This window comes from Lagopus muta, chromosome 5 (genome assembly GCF_023343835.1).
Source record: "Lagopus muta isolate bLagMut1 chromosome 5, bLagMut1 primary, whole genome shotgun sequence".
In the NCBI taxonomy this organism is placed as follows: domain Eukaryota; kingdom Metazoa; phylum Chordata; class Aves; order Galliformes; family Phasianidae; genus Lagopus; species Lagopus muta.
The window spans coordinates 49,569,681-49,584,190 of record NC_064437.1 but is presented as its reverse complement, the minus strand read 5'-3'; the positions used below and the strand labels follow the sequence as shown (position 1 = coordinate 49,584,190).

At 40.0% G+C, this 14,510-nt stretch overlaps 2 protein-coding genes across 2 annotated transcripts in view; one reads left to right on the top strand and one right to left on the bottom strand.

The window, feature by feature from the left end:
* Positions 1-940: 940 nt before the first annotated feature.
* On the top strand, positions 941-9,805 carry ACTA2 (actin alpha 2, smooth muscle). Its single transcript, XM_048945425.1, has 9 exons — positions 941-1,067; positions 3,299-3,470; positions 4,991-5,119; positions 5,553-5,663; positions 6,159-6,243; positions 6,326-6,487; positions 6,720-6,911; positions 7,854-8,035; positions 8,826-9,805. Exons 2-9 carry the CDS (start codon positions 3,342-3,344, stop codon positions 8,967-8,969), a joined length of 1,134 nt encoding a protein of 377 aa, XP_048801382.1. The 5' UTR covers positions 941-1,067; positions 3,299-3,341; the 3' UTR covers positions 8,970-9,805.
* Positions 9,077-14,510, bottom strand: part of STAMBPL1 (STAM binding protein like 1) — a 21,552-nt gene continuing 16,118 nt past the window's right edge. Inside the window, exons 9-11 of the mRNA XM_048945424.1 lie at positions 14,240-14,352; positions 12,970-13,069; positions 9,077-11,057 (exon numbers count right to left, since the gene is read on the bottom strand). Of these exons, the coding sequence (XP_048801381.1) occupies positions 11,001-11,057; positions 12,970-13,069; positions 14,240-14,352 (270 nt within the window). The 3' untranslated portion in view covers positions 9,077-11,000. The remainder of the gene's footprint in view (positions 11,058-12,969; positions 13,070-14,239; positions 14,353-14,510) is intronic.

Sequence of the window (14,510 nt, the reverse complement as noted above, 5' to 3'; positions counted from 1 at the left end):
ATTTGTAGTACTTCAGTGATAGCATTTAGGGATGCTAATTTCTGATCTCTAGTAATAATTCAATGGCAATGTATTTTTGACTGTGAAAGGGGCTGCTTGTGAGACACAGTCTGCCTAGAGAACAGCTGGCTGCAGCCATAGAAATCCAGTCCTCTGAAAATAGCTCGTAGATTGAGAACCTTTGCTTTAGTTGCTAAAAATACGCTCAGCGACAAACCTAGCTGGAGGTTATGAAATTCAACAACTTTATTATGAGTGTTTTGAGATAGGAATTTACAACTTCTGTCCATCAGTGGAACTGACACTAGGATGAAGCTTGTCCACAGTTCCTAGTACTTTGGAAGTAAGCTGATGGAGACAGGATATTGATTCTCACCCATCACATGGTAAGGGGCACAAAAACAATCTGTGAGCAGAACATTTACATAGCCTTCAAAGACCCTACCATGAACCCTGTGCAACAGCAGGTTCTTCTTTCAGTATCCCTAAGTGTGAACCTTTTAAAGTGAATTTGTGGCAAAATTCAGCATCTGTTAACTTGCTGAAAGTATTCTCATTGCTTTGATTCAAAGCTTTTCAAAGCTTTAACAAAAGCGAAATGTCTCCTTAAAAACACCTTCCCTATCACAAATGTCTGCTCTGTCAGTTTTTGCTCTATCTCTTGGATGTTCCTGCGGAAGCCTGGACCTCCCTATCTTGTTCAAACATGTGCTCTTTCCTGTCAGAGGGTATCAGTCACGGGCATGCTTTTCTTGCTGCATTTTAGCAAGTCTCCTAAAGTTCTGCAGTGTTTATCTTATACAGCTGAAAGTCTCCTCCTGTTTCATGAGCTCTGCATTGGAATGCAGTGGAAGGGACTCAGGGCCTGTGGCCACCCAGATTAGAGGTTTTTGTAATAAGGTCCCTATATGGTTTTGTTAGAGACTTCAGCTCTGTCTCTCTCATCTCTGTTCCTTGTTTGGGAGGCTGGTGGGAGGAGAAGAGCTGAAGGGGCTATATAACCCTGATGCTTTTGGATACACAGTGCACCATCCCAGAGCTGCTATCCCCAGCCAAGCACTGTCAGGGTAAGTGGCAATGAACAGAGAGTGTGATTTATGTTTTTCTGGATGACTTTAAGTAATGTCAAATAGAAGCTATTCAGGAGGATGTACTGCTGTGCTGCAGTTTGCTTAGACATTACTTACTAGAATTAAATTGGTAAAATGCTTTTAAAGTCTACACTGAGTTGTAATTAATTTATAGCACTTTTGAAATGGAAATGGATCTGATGATTTTGCCGATTCCACCAACACTCCAACAGTAATATAAAGACAGACTATGTCATGGTACAGCTGGAATTTAAGTGAACCCATGTGCCCCTGGGGAGTTACTTTTGGACAGAACAGGGTTCCTGAAGGGGTGAATTTGAACACTGTGTAGTGATTTCTTAGCAGCTTTGCTTTGGTGCTCTTAAATCAGCTTAAACTGACATGAGTGTTTTGGAATGTGACTGTAAGAAGAGCTGGAAGATGCAAAATAGCAGTATCTAATCTAACACAAAGAGGATGCATGTGTATTTGTTGCTGTCTTGATATATATGAAACAATGTTCTGCAAAATGCCAAACATTTTATTAAAGATCATGCTATACCCAGCATTCCTTTTGTGGCTGGAGTTGTTCTTCTGATAACATGCTATGGAGGCTGGGGACATGATTGGTTGTCTCTCAGTGTAAAGCAGGTAGAAGTAAGAGGCTAAATGCTGTATTAATTGCTGGGGAGAATATTTTCCTTTATTCTGCAGTGCTGAGTGACTTTGGCTGCTGGAGGATGTTACTACTGCACGTCATGGCAGTCCTGAGCTGTAACTTGCTCCTTGGAAGCAGAGTTACTGCCTGAATGATTCAGTTTTGATTTTTCAGCTTTTTGTGCTGTATTACTAAATATGGTTTTCATTAGAGTCCACCAAGCTCAGAAATGTAGCCTTTCCTACTCCCTCCTCCCCCCTCCCCCAAGTGATTTTTGGCATTTCATTCTCTGCATTAGTTTGAGCAAACCCCCTGACCTCGAACTCTGTTCCAAAAACAGACGGTTGGAAAGCATATTTCCTAATTAGGAAATGGTTTGTCTAAACCAGTCTGTTCATTCATGTTAGATAACAATTGTACTACATTGACTAAATGCTTAAATATAAGGAACCTGTTTTCCCAAGAGTTTAATAAATGCAAAAATTGCAACCTACTTTCCTTTCCTTGTAATAATGACAAAATATCTGGAGTACATCAAGGTGGGATTTCCTTCTCTGTGCCTTCTCCTGGGAACTACTACATCCATGCAGAACTGCAGCCTGCAGAAGCAGCCTCACGGCTGTGTCTCGTGCCTGTGAAGGGTCTGCAGTGAAGAGTCTGGGGGAGGCTGTCCCTGCTTGTCCATCTGTGGAGGCTGAATGTTGCCTCATGCTCCTGTGCTCATCAGACATGGCTCTTACTGACCCCTCTGCTGCTTCATCCTGCGCTTCCAGCATTCCCATGCAGAAGGTTTGAGCGGCTGCACGAAGAGCTAGCTGGGCTGCTGGAAGACAGCTGTCGCCTTCAGCTGTTAACACATTGCAATTTGTTGAACTCTGCATGGAAGCCCGAGCTCCCAGCTAGTCAAGTGATTCCCTAACACACTATAAATTGTGGGCAAATAGTTCTTCTCGAGTGCCAGTATTCAGGGCTTGTTCCATAATTGATTTTAATACAAACCTTCAAAGCATTTTTATTACCCTTGTTATCTTCCTGTTGCCTGAGGAGAAAAACAATTTCTGTTTTAGTGAAGCAGGGAGCCAGCATAAATTACTCTGTCATTCTACAAATGGAGCTTATTAACTGGTTTGAAATGATGATGGAGCGCATACTATGGACAGTTTTAAAACACATGCTGTCCTTGATTGCATTTTAAAGTCACGATATCATCTTTCTACATGCACCAGTCCTGTCAGGATGATAGAGGCAGGGGACATCATGCTGAATATGATGCAAAGGGACCTTTGTTTTTGCAGCTGTCAGTCCAGCGATCTTCTTTATCTCCCATCTACTCCCCAGCGGTGGATTTCCGTGACTGAATTTAGATAAACATTTGCTGTCTCAGAGCTGTAATGACCTGTCTGCCCATGCAGCAGGACTGGAATAGTTCTATGGAATATCTTGAATTATGTCTGATGCATGGAGCCCTCCTGCGTGTCAGTTCCTTTTATACTGCATTCTCTGTCTTACAGGGTGGTTCTGGTACCTCACTTTGTCTTTTTCAATTATTCTTTTCCTGCTGTTTTCATAGGGCTGTTTTCTGCTTGGAGCACCCAAGGACACTGACGTAGAAGATGTGTGAGGAGGAGGACAGCACTGCCCTTGTTTGTGACAATGGGTCAGGGCTCTGTAAAGCCGGCTTCGCTGGGGACGATGCCCCAAGAGCAGTTTTCCCTTCCATCGTGGGTCGTCCCAGGCACCAGGTGATAAAGTGCTTCGGTTGTTCCATACTGAGCTTGGAGACATGCACCGTCCCCAACCCTCCATCCCAGAGCTGAGGCTAACTGAGCCCTGAATGATCTGTGTAATGTGGTATTTATAGGTAAAATGTGTCCAGCAGTGCACTCACCTGAGTCAAAGCAGATCTTCAGCCTTGTGAGAGAGGAATCCTTCTCTCACAAGTTTTTTTTCACTTCTTTCTATGCTCTCTTCTCTCTGTACTTTGCGTCACCCAGAGAACTTGGTGAGTACAGCCAGTTTAAAAGTAAGCAATCCCAGAGAAGTATCTGGAATTTTTGACTGCCCTAAAACTGACAACAGATGATGTGCAGGGAACTGAGGGGAGAAGTTGTCAGTCTGCTTCCTGTCAACCTTACTTCTTCTTTTAACTGTGTCACAGACAGACACCTCTCTGGGGTTTCTAGGGCTGATTTTTTATATTTTTTTTTATTTTTTAGCTTCAAGTTTTACATTTGAGCATATGATACATTCCCAACAATTTTAACAGTTTGCAAAGTGTATTTATTGGCTGAGTTGTTAAATACAAGGTTGCTAAGCCATATCAACATTAGTGAGATCTAGAGCAGCTTAGCTAGTCCATAACAGACTAAACTGGCTGCTGGGTTTTAAAATCCAACTTATTTCTTCTGTGTCACCTAAGGACATGTTGAAATGAGAAGAGAGAGACTGGCTGTAAGATGTGGCACTTTATGCACCCAGCTAATAATTTTTCAAGCCATTGAAGGCAAGTGAAATATAGGCCTTTTGATATAGCCTCTAGGAGGTCTAACTGAAGTGTTTGAACAATACCACAGTAAAAAAAAAAAAAAAAAATTCAAGTGTCATCTTTTGTAGATGGGATTAATTATATTAATTGCTCAAAAATAAATCATACAATCACAGTAGAAAAATACGATATGACTTGTTAGAGAAGCCAAGGTTTGGAACATAAAATGACTTAAGCTCTGGTAAGAGTGTTAGGTAGTCAAAGCATCCTGCAGTATACTACTTTTTTAACAGTATTTCTAACTCAAAGCATAGAGACTATTGTACATCCAGAGTAGTTTCCAACTTCTGACTCATACACTTGGAAAATCTGAATTGTGTATTGTTGCATCGTGGCCCTTAGATGGCACAATGTCCCCTTTCTGCTTTCTTTCAGCAGACAGGTCATCCCTAACTAATAAAGAACATTAAAACAAGTCTATCATTCTACTTCATCTGGATGAATTTGACATTGTGCTTCTTGTGTGTGCATGCATTTTAACATCATACAAAAAATTGTACTTGTGTGCTGTTTATTTTAATTGTAGTGGAAAAATGAACTTGAGGTTTGAATTGGCTAAACATTTCATTTTGAAAATTAAGGAACAATTAATTCTCCGATCATTAGTATTTATAAAGTGTTTTGTAATTAGTATCACTGGTGAATTTATCTAAGCCAATGTAACTACTTTGTGACACCTCTCTTTGAGATACTAACTCTATTTGTGTTATTTTTTAGGGTGTGATGGTTGGTATGGGTCAAAAAGACAGCTACGTGGGTGATGAGGCTCAAAGCAAGAGAGGAATCCTGACCTTGAAATACCCCATAGAGCATGGCATCATTACCAACTGGGATGACATGGAGAAGGTACATCAGTATTAAAATAATGTGCATCATTGGTAGACAATCACTTGAACTGAATGTTTAACACGTAACTTAGTAAATTTTAGATGAAAGTGTCACACGGTGTGGTTTAATGAGAAGCTTGTTAGCAGCAAGCTGGAATTAAGCCTGTGCATCTCTCTCTCCTATTGTAAGATTATATTTATTTTCATTGATTTGTGTGCCCTTTGAAGAAATCACTTATCGTTAGCTGTGATATTTCTAACCTAAGGATTGAGTGTTTCCAGTTACCTTGGTTATTTCTATGAAGGCAGTAAGAACGATTGCATGTGAAACATTACTCACTGGTCTCAAAAGTGCTATAAGCAGAGTGCTGGAGCATTAAACCTGTCTGAAAGTCATTCTGAGCTGCTAGTTGATGGTATTTTTCTCCTTTGCCTTCTGCCATTATCCTCAGATCTGGCATCACTCCTTCTATAATGAGCTCCGTGTTGCACCTGAGGAGCACCCAACTCTGCTGACTGAAGCACCACTGAATCCCAAAGCTAATCGAGAGAAAATGACCCAGGTAATCTCACTCTACAGCTGTGGAATAATTCCAACGTTGTGAATTCAGCAGGATGTGAACATCATCATTTCAGTTAGCCATGACAACTTGGCTGTTCTGTAGTGTGCATCTCATAGTAAGGGAAGATAGAAAGTGCACATGACTATGTGTCAGATGTCTACGTTACTACATTTATTTGAAAAAGTCTGTGAATCAGTTTTGGATGTGAGAACTCCAGTCTGTCCAAGTGTTGCCACTTTCATCTTTTTGTGTGTGTGTGTGTGTTTCCAGGCCTACTACAAAATAATCTTTAATGTGTCTGTATTAATACATTGTAGATGTAGATCAGATACAGAGGGGTCTTAAAGGATAATATGTTTGATTTAAATGTATTTTCCTTCCTTGTTACTGCCATCACTAAACACAAAAATCTTGTATTTTCCCTTTCCTTTGTTGTAATGATACAACTAATCTAAAATCCCTACTGCTAAGCTAATTATGTTAATTGCATTTCAGATTATGTTTGAGACTTTCAACGTGCCAGCCATGTATGTAGCTATCCAAGCTGTTCTGTCCCTATATGCTTCAGGACGTACCACAGGTAGGCCTCTGGGGGTGGCACTGGTGTTCAAAGCAGTTGTTTGTGAGCACCTGAGCATGAACTGTGTGTTATCTTCTCAAAGGGATTGTGCTTGACTCTGGGGATGGTGTCACCCACAACGTGCCCATTTATGAAGGTTACGCTTTGCCACATGCCATCATGCGTCTGGACCTGGCTGGCCGTGACCTGACAGACTACCTCATGAAGATCCTGACAGAACGTGGCTACTCCTTTGTTACAACTGGTAAGGATGCACTGCTAGACAAGGAGGGGAGTTGTTTAATGTGAAACGTTTCTAGCTGCCTTAGAAGGAATAGCAATGGTTCTGCAGTTGTTTTATTAACAAGAAAGAATTCAACAGGGAAAAAGTACTTTCTCTGCAGGACTGGCAGAGAATATCTGCATAAAAATGGAGAGGATGTTGGAGAATGAAGGTGTGGCTGAGTGCCATTCTAAAAGCTGAATCTTCTCAACAGCGGAACGTGAAATTGTCCGTGACATCAAGGAGAAACTGTGTTATGTGGCCCTGGACTTTGAAAATGAGATGGCCACTGCTGCCTCTTCCTCCTCTCTGGAAAAAAGCTATGAGCTTCCTGATGGCCAGGTCATCACCATTGGAAATGAACGCTTCCGCTGCCCAGAGACTCTCTTCCAGCCATCTTTCATTGGTAGGTAGAATGACTGTTATGCTTTGGTATAAATATTGGGTCTCTATTTTCTTCTGATTTTATCCCACTGCTAGCTCATTTAGATGTATACTCAAGTATGTTCCAGTGCCCATTATAAAATAATCTTTCAGAACAGCACTATTAATACACTGGGAGGAAATTTACGTCAAACAGTAAAGCAAAATGCTTTCCCAAAATAAACCCTGAGTGTTTATTTCTGGCTTTGAGCCCACACCATTTTGTACATCATGTATTGGTTACTATGAAAATTTTGGCTGCAGAAAAAGTTTTCTAAATATTATGAGGGTTATAGTCTGAGTGTGCTTGCAGAGAGGGGTTAAAAAACAGACAAAAAGCACTATTTTTATTCTATTGACAGACTCCCCCAAAATCTGAATCCAGGGTCCATCACATTTGCAGAACAAATCAATGGTCATGGAGGCAAGCTTTCAGCAAGGTCACTTAAAAATCTTGTTTGATAGAATGTCAGCCCAGAAATAGATTAAGTAGCTGCATACTTAGAGGTTTTGGGACATATTTTGACTGTTTGATCTCTGAACTGACTCAGAAAGAAGGGGAAAAAAAAAAGAGGAGAAAAAAAAGTAAGAAAAAGAAAACAGATGATTCCAGGACCATATAAGGAATTCTTGGGACGTATGAGGTTGTCTGCAAAAGCCTATTGGAAACTGTACTACTCCATACCCCTGGATTTTCTTTTTAATGAGGAGTTGAGTGTACACTCGGGTGTGGGGAAGGAGGGCTGTACCTGAAGGAGCTCCTAAGTAAATAATTCAAACAGCTGCAGAATGACTTTCCATGTTTCTGCAACCTTAAAAACTGTTGTCTTCCAAAGACAAACTGCAGCTCACATTGTCTGTTCAGAGACAATTTTAAGTCTCTGTATGGAGTTGCTTCCTCAGTGTTCTGCTGTCATTTCTGTAGGCATGGAGTCTGCTGGCATTCATGAAACCACTTACAACAGCATCATGAAGTGCGACATAGACATCAGAAAGGATCTTTACGCCAACAATGTGCTTTCTGGAGGCACTACAATGTACCCGGGCATTGCAGACAGGATGCAAAAGGAAATAACTGCTCTAGCTCCCAGCACCATGAAGATCAAGGTACAGTGCAATTATTTGTAAACTATTTGGGGGGACATGTAAAAAATCCTCAGAAAACCTAACAGAAAATAACAACTCTTTACAAAGTGCTTTGTACATATTTTCAGTCGAGTCTGTATGTTCTACTAAATCATCCCTGGTAACTGGACGAGTCACCCTGGCTGCTAAAAGAAGAAAGGAGCCTTCACTCCTCTCGCTTCCTTTCTCATGCTGTGTTCTGCAAACTGACTTAGCAAGGCCAAAGAAGAATAGCATGGAATCAACCAATGTACATTTTTGTAGAGCTGCAGCTTGTTCAGTAATTTTTGGCTAATGGAATCAGATGTAGAAAATGCTGCTTCTGTCTTTGGCTTACAAGTAAAGAAAAAGATTCTAACAAGTTATTAATCCTTCTGTTGCTTCAGCTCTCCCCTTCCTTTCTTTGCAAACATTTTGTCAGCTGCGCTAAAAGGAACATCATTCATTCTTCCAAGCCCCCCTGGGCTACCATTATATATTTGTCTCATGCTATGAGAGTGGTTGTCTCCCCTTTTGTCTTTTGTGGATAGGACTGCACACACACACACGTTGCTGTGTTGGGCAGACTAACTCAACCAGAGGAATTAAGGGTGTAGGCTCAGGCGACAACTTTGTAACTACGGCTTGCTGCAGTGGCTAACTGCAAGGCAAGGGCAGACATTAGTGCATATGTACAGTGTTTTTCACTAATACAAAGTAGCAATGCTTTAATAGTTTTGTACAATGAATTCATAGCTTAACGTTGCATTTAATGGTTTTATTTCTCAAACAGATCATTGCTCCTCCTGAACGTAAGTACTCCGTCTGGATTGGAGGCTCTATTCTTGCCTCCCTCTCTACCTTCCAGCAGATGTGGATCAGCAAACAGGAATATGATGAAGCTGGCCCATCCATTGTTCACCGCAAATGCTTTTAAATCACTTTATCCCTGTATGTCTTTTTAGCATATTACTGTGAATGTATTCAGGAAAATACATTCTTAAAATTTCATTCCATAAATCTTTCATCGTAATGGCTGGTTAATTGGTGTATTTTTTTTTTTTTTTGAATAAATTTTAAAATATGCAAACGAAATTGCTGCTCCTGTTTTAGAGATGCAGTTGTGGAGTTGCCTTTACAGCTGGTGCGAAGCTCCATCTCGTGGCGTAAACTTGTTACTGCGCTGTGGGCTTAGAAGCGGTACCTGTTGGCCAGTGGTATCAACGCCAGAAAACGCCCAGCTGCCAGCCTGTACGGCGCCAGCATTCGGCCTCGGTAGGCATTTCAGTCTGCAAGCAGAACTAGTCATGGTGCTCCCAAAGTTCTGGGCAGCACCGGAGGGGCACAGTGTGTGCTTGATACCAGGAGGAGCACGTGCATTCTGCTTTGCATCTGCTCTATCCAGAAATACTATCTGACCACATCGCTTCTCAGTTCACAGCTACCATGCTGGAAAAGGCACTTCTTATACTCTGTGGTCCAGTAGTGTATGTTGCTTGCTATATCTTTTCCATGGTTGTTTTCTTTGGTTTTATTTTTGATAGAAACTAAAACTGTCCTTCTGGGAGCATATCTAAATTCTGATACTAGCTTGAAAAGGTGACTTTGCTATTATATATCCTCAGAATGAGTGTAGCTTGTGTTGTTGTTGATTTTCAGCAAAGTCTAAAGGGTAATTAAGCTGGCTTAATACAATTGCTCTTCAGAAGTTTGTTTGTTTTTCTGAAGGGGAGGATGTAATGTAATCAGAACAGATAAAATGTTTTTAGACAATGTCCTTTTTTCTATGACTTTTCTGACTCCACTTATTGTCTTAAATACATTGAAACTGATTTTAAGAGAAGTATACGCATAAGCATTGAAGCCAATACTGCTGTCTTAGAAGTATATATATACATATATATATATATACATATATATGAATATGTTTATGACCAAAGAATTAATTGAGACAGATCTGAAGAAGGTCAGTTCTAAGGACCTTGCTGCAATCCGTATTCATTAGAATTCAGGATGAAGGATGCTATTTATTTTTGTTACTTATTTTCCTTCCTTAAACTCAACTATTTATCTCACCTACCTGTAACGCTTTACCTTTCAACCTGTAAGTTTTTTGCAGCAGCACCTGTTATTTACTATGGCTGCATAACTGCTAGGTTTCAGATCTTGTCCGTCTTCAGACTCAGTGCACATTCTGAACTCTTTTGTACCAATCTTATTATTTAAAGTCTAGGTCATCTAGGTTTCTTGGGACAGACGCTAAATAAACTCTTGTAAGAGCAAATACCTTCGTATGGTTCTTCCTTCTTACTCTAGATAGATCTTTTTGCCTAACTCTAGCCACATCCAGGAAATCACTGTCAGGATAAAAGCTTGATTTAACATAGAAGTTTTATCTAGAGAATTGCTGGAAAAAACATAGTTATCCAAAAGACTGATTCTTCTCTACTATTCCAGGATGCAATGACGGTCAGAACTCAGGTGAAGGATTTAATTATGTTAACGACTTAGCATAAACTTGAGCTATGCAAGGATGAAAACAAATCCCTGAATTGATGTGTTTGCCTCTACATTGCTACATACAATGTAAATTCAAAGAAGCTATGAATACATCTATGTAGCTGGAAGTCATCAAAAGCCAACCACTGTTAAAAATATCTGTAATTCTCAGGTAACAACAACAAATTACAAAAGGAGCATTATTTATTTCAATTTTGTTACTGTTGCTTGAAGTACATTTTATTGTTGTTTTTAGTGAGATGATACATCTACAGTTTCAGGTAATGCCACTGAATTCCTTCTTGACAGGGCAACAAAGTAACTCCAAAACAGGCAAAAGCAATAAATACCAAACCATTCAATCTAAAATGTATAAATATAAAAGTCGTTTCTGAAAACATAAGAAAAACAAGAAGCCATTTTTCTTTTTTGGCCACTTTTATAGCAACACTGCGACTGTCCATCTGTATCACCTCAGATCCAGCACAGTTATCTTTATGTCCTTCCCAACCACATGGGTGCATGGCTGTGAAAGAAAGTACATTATTCAGAAACCATTTTCAGTAAATTAATAGCATATTTCAGACTTTTCCTTCCTAAGCCTGCCTAATAGTTTGCCTATATATTCAGCCTTAAGCCTGCCTATCACTGCACCTGTTCACAGACAAACCTTGTCTTCACAGCTGTAGACTGCTGTATACAGCAAGGATTGTAATATAGAAAAAGAAATAAATTTCTGTAGAGGAAATTGCTTCATGTTTGGTTGTGACACAGAGTGTAGTACGGTGTGATCCTTTACATATCCCAGCAGTGGATACCTGAAATGGAGGAGGAAGGAGCTGTGTGCTGTGTTAGAACGTGTGCATGGAGGACAGAGGCAAGGGAAGCTTGAACTCTGCTCTCATCCTGCAGAAGTTTCAGATGTGTCTGCCCATATATTTTTTGTGTGTTTTTTTAAAGCATTTAGGACTGTGTCTTTAGACACAGCCATGACTAAATAAGAGCATATGTTGGATCTGTGGAGAAGAGATTTTGTTGTAAATCAGACAGACGCACATAAGGGTTGTTCCAGTCAGATTTCAGGAAGCTTCCTGTATTAGCACCTCTATTTTTCCTCTGGGAAAAAAACGCTGTGCTCTTACTGTTCTTGTTGGAAGATTAATGTGTTTTGGGAATTGTATTTGACAGGATGTTTTGTGTTCAACATAGGAGCAATGTGTCTAATGTTTATCAGTTTGAGTACCTGGAAACTTCATTCATGAACTAGGTCAATAAAGGACCACTGAAAAGAGTTTATCTGGAACAAAATCCTTAAGATTTTGTTTCAGACTTGGATTACCTTCTCAATCCCCCTAGAGTCAGTGATAAAGGAATAAAGCAAAATAGAGAACCCGAACTCTCTTACTTTTTGAGCAGTACTGATATTATGGGAGTCCTACAACAAAGAAGTAATGTTTAAAGTCTTTCAGTTATTTATTTTGAGCCAGAGGTATAAACTATTTTGTATTTGACATGAGCCCCATTTAAAATATCTTAATTATTCAGATATAAAGACAATTGTTTTTTTTTCCAGATAGCAGTAACATTCTGATAATTCTGAATGACTGTGCCATTGAACCATATGCATAGCATGCTATGCTACTAAAACATCAAAAGGAAACAATAGTTAGTTAAAAAAAGCCTATGAGAATGTAGAAAAAATGGAAAATGAAGGGTTCAGCAGCTGGAATGCTGTGTTGAAATGACACAGTGGGGGAGATGAGCTAATTTATTTTTGTTAAAAACTGGAGAGCTTAGGACCAACTCCTATTGAAATTGTGGCTTTTATTTCTGAAAGTAAGTGGTGTGTAGGGGAACTGTTATGTTGCGGCCTGATGTGATGATGGAGCACGTGGTGAAGGGGTGCAGGTAGCTGACTCAGAGAGCACAGGTGCAAGCAATTCACCTGTGCTTCCCTCTTGATTGGAAGGGGTGGGTATTGGGTCCCCCGGGCTCATTGAAGGAGTAGCCTCAGAAAGGAGATAATCTGCTGGATGAAAGCTACTTTGTGAGATAGAGTGTCCCCCAGTCAGAACTCCTCACCACCTGCTAGGTGAGTCAACTTTTTTTTTCCTCTGCATTATGACTATTGGTATTCCTAACAGTATTTTGCGTGGTGTTGCAAAGAATTTGTCAGAAGCAGTTCTGCTGCTTTGTAGGACAAACATGGTGACTGGTGGCAGCTGCTTGTAATTAGGTGCTATTTGAATGACAGAGCATAACAAAAGTCTCATGGCTGCTACTGGCTACTTAAGTCCTGATGTCTGCCTTCATTGGTGATAGAGTTATTAGGATAGGAGAAAAGTAAAGGATACTAAAGTGCAGAAGGTGTAATTTCTACATGCAGGGCTATGCACAAGAACTCAACTAATCAAAAACATGTTGGATCATATACTTACATTAAATAACCTGGGATCCTTTGTATGTGGATGAAATCCCTTCTTTTTACAAGCAGAAACTTCAAGCATGCCAGCATTAGTCAGTCTGAAGATGCCAGTACTGGAAAGCAAACATGGAACTACTGTTACGCAATGTCTGTGTAATGCAAGTACAGAAATTCACAAACAAATAACAGAAGGACAGTGGGATGGTTCTCAGTCACCTCTGACACCCTGGACTCCCATTAAACTGTACTTATTTTCACCAAGAAACAGTAGTAACCTAATAACTACAAGATGACACCAGATTAATTAGTGTTATAGACAGGAGTAACAGGTTAGAGTTGGTTACAGAGTACCAGCAGAGGCTATGCAGTTTATGAGACTACAGAGATTGGAGAAAGTATGCAGACACTGCTGCATAGCTCTTGTGCACTTACTATTCCAGCTGTATTTACAGCTCTGCTACCTGAACGGCTCATAAAAAAAGCTGGCCAACTAGAATGGGATTCATAGAAGTTATCTATGGAGGCAGAAGGCCAGAAAGACAGTCTCAAAAAAATGCACAGTCTAAATATCAGAGTTAAACAAGGGGCCTTGAAATGTCAAATGAACCAAACAATAATCTCAGAGCTGTTGAAATTGAAAGGAACCTCTGAAGATCACCTGGTCTGACCTCCCTGTATGAGCAGAGTCACATTAAGCAGGCTGTCCAGGACCATATCCACTCAGGTTCTGAGTACAGAGTTCTAACAGTGTCTCTGGACAACCTCTAACATTATAAACCTTCTCATTTTTTCTTACAGTTATAATTTTTGCTAGGTTCTTGCTGCTTGTATTTTATGAAATAAGAAAATAGAACCTGATTAGGCAAAGAGTGACCTTTACCAATCTGTTCCCAAAACAGAGGCTTTCATACTATCCTATAGAAGTATGTCTAAACCTTCTATTTCCTCCTTCAGATGGAAGGAAGATAGGTCTGTGGTAGGCCACTGGCAATGAAGTCTACAGAAACAGCTCCTGTCATTAGTACTTGTTTGAGCAGAGTATAAAAATAAATCAAAATTTAAAACCTGAAGCTGGGAAGGGAGGAGGAAAAAGAAGTCAGAAAAAATACTGTGCTTACCAACTGACTGGAATGCAAGTCTAAATAGATTAAAGAAAACAAACTCACAATACACTCGGTCCTGTCCATCATCCCAGCTGACGTGTGCTGTTCGCATTTGATCCCATTTTAAGATAAGGAGTAGGTAAATATATCACCTTATTACTTAGAAAAATCAGAACTCACTCATTATGTTTTGGTGAACAAACAATTGCAATGGCCTCTGGTAACATGAGCTGATAAGAACAATGAGTATGAAGATCAACACTGGATAAGAATGCAGTTTGTGTTGGATGTGTCTACAAAAAGAAGGAAAATTCAGTATCGTGAAATATTTCTTGAAAGCCAGGGACAACATGCATTCAAGAAAGAACAATAATTTTTAACAAGTAAAAGCATTGGTGTTTCCCCAGGTTGGCATCTTCTTATTAACACAAATTCTTGGTTGTTAGGGTGG

What these genes read in the sequence shown, in the direction of transcription:
- ACTA2 (XM_048945425.1), top strand. Translation starts at nt 3,342, where the DNA reads ATGTGTGAGGAGGAGGACAGCACTGCCCTTGTTTGTGACAATGGGTCA. An exon ending in TGGGTCGTCCCAGGCACCAG is followed by an intron (nt 3,471 to 4,990) that starts GTGATAAAGTGC and finishes GTTATTTTTTAG; the next exon opens with GGTGTGATGGTTGGTATGGG. An exon ending in ATCGAGAGAAAATGACCCAG is followed by an intron (nt 5,664 to 6,158) that starts GTAATCTCACTC and finishes ATTGCATTTCAG; the next exon opens with ATTATGTTTGAGACTTTCAA.